The following is a 9999-nucleotide window of genomic DNA, read 5'->3' as shown; positions in this document are numbered from 1 at the left end:
TGAAGTTTCTGTTGTAGTGGATTCACTTCACTAACCTGGCTTTGGGTTAGGTGTGTGTGTGTGTGTGTGTGTGTATTAATATATATATATATATATATATTATTTCCACAGGTGGAAGCAGGACACTATGTTGGTATGTACTAATTCATGAAGCATGGGACATTTACGAATGCTGTTAAGTTGAACATATGATGGCCAGCACTAGAGTTAGACTGTGCCTGATGCACTGTTCAATATACCAAAAATAAACTGAACTGAACTAAAATGTCTGGGTAAGGATAATAAATTGCTTTGAATCCCATTGAAATGAATAAAAATGTACATTGAAATGTCTGAAAAAACAGTTTTTTTAATACATTGAAATTAAATGATGTTGCACATTATCTGAGTACCTGAGTATGCAATATTTAGAATTTTGGTTTCATTTTCCAGAGAAAAGTTTAGCTTTTTCTTTGTTGAAAACAGATCGTATTGAGGCTGGCCGAAATGAATGGTGTACCTTATGGTTTATGGTCATATGATTTAGGTCTTCCACATTATTGTTATTAGTTATTGTAATAGTGGATAAATGACATACAGCTTCTGGACCCAACCTTCACAATCATCAGAAAACTGCAGGGCCATATACAGACAGAAGGCCAGGAGAGCACACTCTCGCGGTTGAAGGTACCCGAATGTGTGGTTTAATCAAATGTCCATTCACAAAATGGAGACACCGCTCTTATTTGATAACCACAGAGAACCATTCAGATAGAAGTAATATAACCAAATGTCCATCAAGTACCAGCAAGAATGAAAAAATACATGAAGTCAGCCACATTTCTGGACACATGTTAGTTTGCATTATTGTAACTTTACATTCAGACGTCTGAATAGTGGCAATACAAATGGAAATTTAATCTTATTCAGTCAACCCATAAATGGCCATTTAACAAGTCTAGGTCTAAACAATTAAATAAAACATCTTACATTGCGATTAAATTGGTGTTAATCACATAATCCCTTTATCCCATACACTGGACATTATGGAAATGCTCTTATGGTTTTATGGATAAAAACAGCTGTAGGCTCTAGAATGAGAACAACCTTTCACCTCTGTGCAGAGGGCCACATCCACAAAATACTATTAATCAAGTCCTATCTGAACAGCTCCAAATAATGGAACCTGCTTCCTCCCTCCGCTAGATGTCACCCGCAATCCGAAAAGCAGAAGCAGAAGGGCAAGTAAGGAGCTTTTTTGCATATCGAGCAGTTTGCATATCGAACTTTATAGCGCCCCACGCTGCAGACGGAGAGGGGCGGGGACTCGTGATTGACAGGCGGCTCCACCAGTCACGGCCGCCCGGCCACTCGTGTTCTGAGCGCGGCGTCAGAAGAGCCAGAGTTGGCGGTTCTGGCCGGGGAGGGAATGGTTTTACGGAGGCCCGCTGGAGATCGAGGTAAGGGCGGCTTTACCGGACCTTTACAAAGTTGCTGTTGTACGTGTCAGCTGGAACTAAAAAGTCGAGAACTCGGTGGGGCGAGTCTGGTCAGCGGACCACCGGTTCCGTGACGGTGGGTGGATCCGAGCAACAAAGCAGCAACTGGACCGAAAGCGCTGTTACCCCGAGTTTCGTGGATGTGACCCACGGCAGTGCCGTGACGGCAGGCAGCGTGCAAACTCGCATCAGTAGATGTTTTACCCCCCAGGCGGAGCAATAGAGTACAGAAGCGCAGTCAAGGTTTGTTAATCTTACCCAAATAATCACATAACTCAAATTAAAGCAGTATAAAATGAGCTGCCTGTCATATTACATATTCCTGAAGTTTTCCATTCAAAAATGGACTAAACTGAATCTAAAAAAAGCATTTAATGAAAATGAAAAACCTTTGTTCACAATGTGTAGAGGTCAGAGGTTAATGCTGATTATTGCTCACAATGTGGCCCGGATTGTACAGGCTGAAAAGTGACTATTTCTTATACTTATTTGAATACATTAACTGAGGCATGTGTACACTGTACTCATGCAGCAGGCAGGATGCTGGATGAAAAGGTGAAGTGACCCATCGAGCCGGTACTGACCCAGCCCCCTGGATCAGAACACACACACACACACACACACACACACACACACACACACACTCTCTCACTCCACAGGAATGTTGCATGTCATATGTTGGAGCTGTGCTATGGGAGCGTGTTTATTATTAGGGCACTTGGTGTGTGGGTGAGAATGTGAGCGGGAGTGAGAGAGCGGAGCCTTCGCCCTCCCAATGTGCCCGTGCCTTTGGCTGTTTAATTCGGCGCGGTCACAATTCCACACATTCCTGCTTTTCCTGTTCATAGCCGCCATGCGCCGTGACTGCAGATCTTGGCCGAATTGTGTCTGTCTGAGAAAGCTGAACACAGCTGTGGCCGAGGTTGCTGCACAAATCTTCAGTAGGGGAAATGGTAGCACGTTATAGGGAGGCCGCCACCTAGTGTTCATCTTGACAATGAAATTTGTGACCGAATATCTTCATCAGCTAACCTTTTTGATGTGATGAGGACGAGGCGTAAATTCTGGTCACGTGAGGATCACTATAATGAAATATATCGTGTAATATTGTTGACTAATAAAAACAAGACTAAATATGGTTTACTGTTACTTCCGCAATACGCAATCGCGGCATTAATTAGATTTCAGGATACCTCTGATTGGTGAGCAGATGGCTTGGAGAAAGTGATGAAGTGGAAAAGGAAGCAGAAGGTGTGGTCGATAAACATGAAATAAATCTTCCGTGTCTGGAATGGATGGAGTGTGTTCTTGAGTCTATAAGGTAACAATAATATAATAATAAGATAAGCTTGTTTTAATTATGAAATGTTTTTGTCTATTCTACTTTACCAGTTACTTGTACTATGTGGACTGGGTTAAATAGAATAGCATTACTACAACAAAGAGACTAGAATTCAATGTTCATTGACTATAAGAATGTAAGACTTTCACTAGACTAAAATGTCATCAGTTTTAGTCGACTGAAACTGGACTTAGATGTGACTAAAATTAATAAAGAGTAAAATGACAGCTTGACACAAGACTAGACTAAAACTAAAATTGACAGGCCACCAAAAACAGCTATACTGCAACCTAGGCTTTGGGGGATGGAGCCTCTTTGTAAACTGGTGTGGATCAGTCATCGGACATTGTTCCGATTATTCTGTTGCTCACACTTCTTCTCCAAGGCAGAGTGTGGAAATGTGCATTAGTAATATATCTCAGTTAGTGTCAAAGCTAATGACAGGTTGGTTTATCACAAGATTTTCATGGCACATTTGCAGCAGAACACAGTGAAATTATGAATATGTCAGTAGGCCTGATCCTGCTGATGTAGGGCTTCTCCTGGCACCCACCAAAGCTCCCTCCTTGGAGTGGAGCTAGAGACGTGTTGTCCAGAACCAAGTCATCATGTCCTTAATGCCACTGCAGTTGAAGCTTAGGATGACAGGTTCCCATGCATCTCGAGCCAGTTTGAAACTGGTAGTTCACAAGATATGTGTTCCACACAATACTTCCACATAATACTTTTATCCTCCTGTCAAGTCTTACTTTAGTCTCCTGCAAACCTCATGGCTTTTGGGTTCGACCATTTAAAGATGACAGATGGCACAGACTCATCAAAGGGCCTGATTCTTCTGTGCTCTTCATTTGGAACTTTGCTTGTAGGAAGTCCATCGTCAAGTAAGTAAAATACTGTCCTTCATAAAGACTGTCTAAAGGACAAGGTAGCTAAAGATTGCAGGAAAACAAAATTATAATGGCTTGATATTCTTGGGGACCTTAAGAATATCATTTAGAAAAAGAATTACAATGGAAAACCCTATAAAGCTGCCTGCCATTAAATTAGCCAATCACATTACACAACACAAAAACCATTGTGTTCTGTTTCTTTTGACATTTAAACATAGTGTCACTTTAATTACTGACATTAGCTGCAATCCCAATATGATGGAAAGGAATTTGAAAGAAATGTGTCTGTTTGTTATGCTTGTTAAACCACAATTACAATACTCCAGAAATACAAGTACATGTGCCTGGATGGAGGAAGTATCTGGAGAGTTAGCCCGGTGGAATGCCTGTAAGGGCTATTTTTATTGCACCAGGAATCTAACTGAGATCCCAAACACTTGTGAACATAGATTTTTGTTGCCGGTTTGTATTTTGTTCCGGCAGCTTCAGTCGTGTGTATTAGATGCCTTCCTGCAGGTTTTGGAGAGTTATTAGTCAGGCGGTGAAGGTGAAGTGATTGTCACATGTGATACACAGAAATGTGTCCTCTGCATTTAACCATCACCCTGAGTGAGCAGTGGGCAGCCATGACAGGCGCCCGGGGAGCAGTGTGTGGGGACGGTGCTCTGCTCAGTGGCACCTCAGTGGCACCTTGGCGGATCGGGATTCGAACCAGCAACCTTCTGATTACGGGGCCGCTTCTTTAACTCTAACTGTCCAAGCGTTGCATGCCATACATGTTCTACATGGTCACATGATGTTTTCAAATACAAGAGTTGAGGTCTCGTATGCCTGTGTGCTAGTAATGATGTGTGTGATGTGCGCCTGTGTCTTATCTAGCTGAGTGTAAATAAAGTCGACACCTACAGCACATGTTGGCTGTATTTATACTGTACTAACAGGTGTCTGCTAGTGCCGCCTCTCTCTCTCTCTCTCTCTCTCTCTCTCTCTGTGTGTGTGTGAGAGAGGAAATTAGATTTCTTCTTCTGTAAGTAAGGAGGCCAGACTGAGGAGCTGCGAGTATAATAATGTTACATAACTGGCTGATCGGGTTCAGTACCAGTTTAACAGTACGAGTAAACTGTAAAATAGTTCCTATGCTTGCTTGAAGTGTGTGAATTACAGATCTGTGTGATCTGGGTTCTTTTGTTAACAGTGCAGTGCCCTGGTACAGGTGGTCCTTGGACAGGAAGATCATAAGCCACGTTGAAACATCAGCTTGGAGCCCCGCCCTTCCACTCTCACACACCATGTGATGTCTGTTTTTACCACGGCTTTACCTCGAAAATGTAGAGACTGGTTGGGTTAACGCATGTTGCAAAAAAAATATAAACATGAAAAAAAAATTGGTGCAAATTAATCCTCCCATATGATCATTCAACCTGTTCAGCCCTGGGCCCTTTTTTTGGACATATTTTTTGTTACATATTTATTCTCCTCAAATCTGTGTGATTATGGAATGTATGTGGGGACAAAAGAACAAAATGCAACATGACATCATATTTAATCACTGTTCAACAAAGTGCTTGTTTGCTTTTGTAAACCATTTACATGTAAATAATATGTGCATCATAATATGTCCCCACACAATGCACCCCGGGCGCCTTTCATGGCTGCCCACTGCTCACCAAGGGTGATGGTAAAATACTGAGGACACATTTCATCGTGTCACCGTGTGCTGCAGTGTATCACAATGACAATCACTTCACTTTTTTTTTCTGTGCACAGGAGATGCTCTTCATTAGACAAAGAACAGTTACTTTGCATTAAAAGACTAAAGACATGTTTTGATTCACTAGCCTTTTTTGGACCATTCATTTTTCAATCTGTTGTCATGTATAGCTACACAGCAAAAAAAAAGCTTTTCTTACCTAGTAATTTTGTCTCGTTTCCAGTCCAAATATCTAAAAAATCTTAAATCAAGATTACTAGACAAGAAAAATGGCATGAGAAAATTAAGTGATGCTTAAAACTTCTGTTTGAGATTATATCTCATTAAGATTAGTTTTCTTACCCCATTGGCAGATAATTTTGCTTGTTTTAAACAATCACTTAATTTTTAGATGTTTTATCAGAAAACAAGACATAATTTTTTATGCTATTTCATGTGTCTAGTAAATGTATCTTGATTTAAGATTTTTTTTTAAGAGATTTGGACTGAAATCAGGACAAAACTACTGTTAGAAAAGCATTTTTTGCAGTGTGTGTGTGTGTCAGTGTGAGAGTTTGTGAGTGTGTGCATCTGCAGTGTAGTGTAGAGAACAAGTTCTGACATTCAAACAAATCCTGTTATATTTTCTGATTTGTATTGTTCTTCATTTTTTTATGTCAATTATTTATCGTTCTGGCAGCTCAGGTAGCACTTTATTTTTAAAAAAAGTCTATATTTGGCAGATGTAAAGCATACATGTGTATGTTTTTTGTGTTAGTCAATTTTTATTTTATTATTATTATAACAGCTCAAGGAGCAACATGTTTGTGCACTTTCTAAAGATTTTGGTTCTGTTTTTGAATAAAGGGTTGGAAATGAATGCTTTTCTTTTTTTTTTTTTTCTTTCTTTCATCCAGCATTTCTTTCTATGATTAATAAAAAAAAAATCATCGACAGATTAATCGATTATTAAAACAATCTTTAGTTGCAGCCCTATTCTCCTCTTCATCCCGCCTCTCTCCTCCTAATTAGCATTTAAAGCTACAGACGGTGAAACGTCGCGTTCTGGGAAATCTCATTGTGGGACTGGATCAAAGTGGCCGTAATTCGGCACCAAGACTTCAGATACAGAATTAGGGGACCAATAAAACTGATTAAAAAGGCAAAAAAAATTCATGTCAAGAGACTTTTAAGATGTTATGTATTGGTAGATGTTTATTGGTGTTAGTATTGTGCACACTGTGCTGCCCATCGTAGGCGGGGCCTTAGCTTTGAATTGGTTAAACTAGTGCTGCACGATTAATCCAATCGTAATCGCGATGTAAGTCTGTGCGATTACATGAACGCAAAAAGCTGTGATTAAAATGATTAGTACGTGGATTGAATCAGCAACATATCCGATCCATTCTCTCAAAGTTTGCGAGCTGACTGAAGTCTCACTTCAGTCGGATGTGACGTGTTTGGTCACATGACTTTCGATTCGTAGAGACATATGGGTAGACGCGGCATGACGAGCTGCATCGTACGTCAATGTCGCCGCCATATTGCGATAGGCTCTGCTGTGGAGTGAAGCATATACATGTCTATGGAGAGAAGTGCATAAAAATGCCTCACTCTTGTGCTGCTTGGGGCTGAACAAACCGCTGTACGCTCCAAACCAGATCCCGGGGGATTACATTTCATAGGTAAGGCTGGACAATTGTTTTGAATATATTTGGCCATTATAAAATCCCGTTTTAAGTCTTAACCTTAGCTAAGCTAGGCTAATGCATTCCTGTGTTCAAGTCAGCCTCCAAACAACGTTTTGGTTAAACGTAAGAACTATAATACGGGATTTTATAATGGCCAAATCAAAACAGTTGTTTAACCTTACTAGGATTTGTCGTTCGACAGTAAAGTAAAGAGTTTTTTGTGATGATTTAATTTTGTAGAATATTGTATTTTGAAAGCACTGGGCATTTCAGGTTGTTATAAGTAGTTTGCATGTTTCACTTTGAAATTAAACATTTCACTATTAGTATGCGACTTTTCATTGATATACAAGCGTCCTTTATCATATCGCAATCACATATCGCAATATTGATCTCAATAATCGCAAATCGTTTAGCCCTAGGTTAAACTAGGGAGTGGTCAACAGTGTGGACCAGCAAACTACCATTACCTGTCTAATCCCACCAACCTGTACCTAGCACACTGTACCCTCGGTCCCCTTACATCACATTCAAGATGGCAGGCCGTTAAGCACAAAATGTAAGAAATGGCTGTAATATTCAGGGCTCCTCATGCTGGGCACATGAGTTGCAGCTCATGTTTACATGACCACTGATATTAGCAGCTTCTTTTTTCAGAAATATATATATTTTTTTGAGTATTCTGGGGCAGTTTCACTTTCAAGTTGGTGACCAGGTCTCTTTTACATCCTGTTACTGGTTCACTAGACTGTGGTGTGGAGCTGCTTCCTGTCACCTGTTCAGAGTGGAATTTCTGAGAGTGTGTGTGTGTGTGTGTGTGTAACTTGATTTGAATACTTTACCACACACACTGTTTCTTCTGTATAAATGAAGCTGTGGGTGAGGCAGTATAAGAATCGGGAGCAGCAGCAGCATGTTCATGTCGTGTGGGAGGCTATGGGTGTGTAAGCCAGAACTGTGTACGTATGTGCAGTTTTTACGTTTGAGGGGTATGGAGGTGCAACTGATGACGTGCTGGACACGTGTGTGAGATCTGCACAGAGAACACTGAATTTTGTTAAGTCAGTTTCTTTTTCATCGGCTGTACATTTGTTTTTTGTAGGCGCTATGAACATGTATTCATAAATAGAAGTGTAGTTTAGTGTAGTGTCACACTATTGAGCAGTTGTGCTGTTATGTTGTGCCACTAGAGTAGAGTGTCTTGTTGCAAGTGGGTTACATGCTCAGCAGCCCATCGTGGGATTCCAGAGTGAACTGATTCTCAAAAGTTTTGTCGCCTGTACAGAAATTGAACAAATTTCCTGCAAATACAGAAAAATGTCAGCAAATGAAGTAGTGGTGCTGTGAGATCCAAATTGAATATCTTGTATGACTTCCATGAGCTTTAATGACTGCATCCATGCGGTTTGGCAAGGATTCATACAATTTATTCATACAATTTAAGTCATCAGGAATAGCAAAGAAAGCAGTCTTGCATGCCTCCCAGAGTTCATCAGTATTCTTTGGCTTTGTCTTCCATGCTTCCTGTTTCATCCTACCCCACACTGCATTTCTTTCCCTTCCTTGCCCCCTCATAGGTGGGAAGATGCTGATGAATAACAAGACAGTGTAACTGGGCTTAAGAAATGTTGGATTTTTCATGTTAACCCAGGCAAACACAATACAATAAAATGGTTTAATTCAAGGATCACCGAGCCTGGACCTTTTATAACACTATTTTAACGTCACTAACGTCATTATTACAATCATAATGCAACAAAAGATTGTTTTGCTCTGTTTCCAACTCCTTTTTCACATTTTGTACCCATTTTGTGTGTCACTTTAAATCTGTGTGTCGTCATGGACTTTATTTAACCATTATGATGTGTCTGTCTCTTTGTTTCTTTCTGCAGCTGCCCGACATGAAGCTGAGTCCCAAACAAGCTCCCTTATACGTAAGTCACCTCCTGAGGTCCCCTCTGTCCTCTCGCTAGATCTCCAGGTAGTGCTGTAGTAATGATGAAAGACGTAGTTTTGGTCCGTCTGTACGACCTGGAATAACATACCTTTGCCCGAAGGTTCTCCCAAGAGCAATGTCAGGAACATGAGTTTGGACAGGTAGTTCTACGGCAGGGGAAAGAGCTTTATTCTGTTCTCCTTCTTGCTGAACAACTGTCATTTTCAGCACCACAGTTTAGTTTGGACCATCCATTAAAATTATACAGATATTGTTACTGTCACAAGTGTCACATGTGCTCAACATGAACCTGCGAAGAGCACAGGGCGCCAGTGATGAATTTGCCAATTTTGGTGTTCTCTGGCTAATGCTAAACTTGCACGGTGTTTGGCTGTAAGCACAACCCCCACCTGTGAATGTTGGGTCCTCATACTACAGACATGCACATTTGTGGCTTGCTGGAGGACATTTTGCAGGGCTCTGGCAGTGCTCCTCCCACTCCTCCTTGCACAAAGGTGGAGGTAGTGGTCCTGCTGCTGGGTTGTTGCAGTCCTACAGCCTCCTCCACATCTCCTGATGTACTGTCCTGACTCCTGGTAGTGCCTCCATGCTCTGGACACTACGTTGACAGACACAGCTGACCTTCTTGCCACAGCTCGCATTGATATGCCATCCTGGATAAGCTGCACTACCTGAGCCACTTGTGTGGGTTGTAGACTCCATCACATGCAACCACGAGAGAGAAAGCACCGCCAGAAAGCACAGGAACTGAGAAGTAGTCTGTGGTCACCACCTGCAGGACCACGCCTTTATTGGGGACGTCCTGCTACTTGCCTGTAATTTCCACCTGTTGTCTATTCCATTTGCACAACAGCATGTGAAACTGAGTGTGATTGACTTGGAGCTACACTGTGTTTTTTCTAGCTGTGTACTTGAATCCTCTTGTATAAAACGTTGCTGGCTGGTCTCTGG

The 9999-nt window shown here is 41.2% G+C and overlaps 1 protein-coding gene across 14 annotated transcripts in view; it reads left to right on the top strand.

The window, feature by feature from the left end:
- The first annotated feature begins 1354 nt into the window (after positions 1-1354).
- LOC114766889 (A-kinase anchoring protein 13) overlaps positions 1355-9999 on the top strand; it is a 53356-nt gene continuing 44711 nt past the window's right edge. For 6 of the 14 annotated variants that reach the window (XM_028958225.1, XM_028958228.1, XM_028958226.1 and 3 more), the window contains exons 1-2: positions 1478-1721; positions 8984-9025. In XM_028958225.1, coding sequence (XP_028814058.1) covers positions 1674-1721; positions 8984-9025 — 90 coding nt within the window. In that variant the 5' untranslated portion in view covers positions 1478-1673. Of the gene's footprint in view, positions 1440-1476; positions 1722-2771; positions 2800-8983; positions 9026-9999 lie in introns of those variants that run through there. The other 8 variants (XM_028958234.1, XM_028958229.1, XM_028958233.1 and 5 more) reach the window with 6 other exon arrangements.

The sequence above is a fragment of the Denticeps clupeoides genome, chromosome 17 (genome assembly GCF_900700375.1).
Source record: "Denticeps clupeoides chromosome 17, fDenClu1.1, whole genome shotgun sequence".
Taxonomy (NCBI): domain Eukaryota; kingdom Metazoa; phylum Chordata; class Actinopteri; order Clupeiformes; family Denticipitidae; genus Denticeps; species Denticeps clupeoides.
This window is presented reverse-complemented; position numbering and strand designations above follow the sequence as displayed.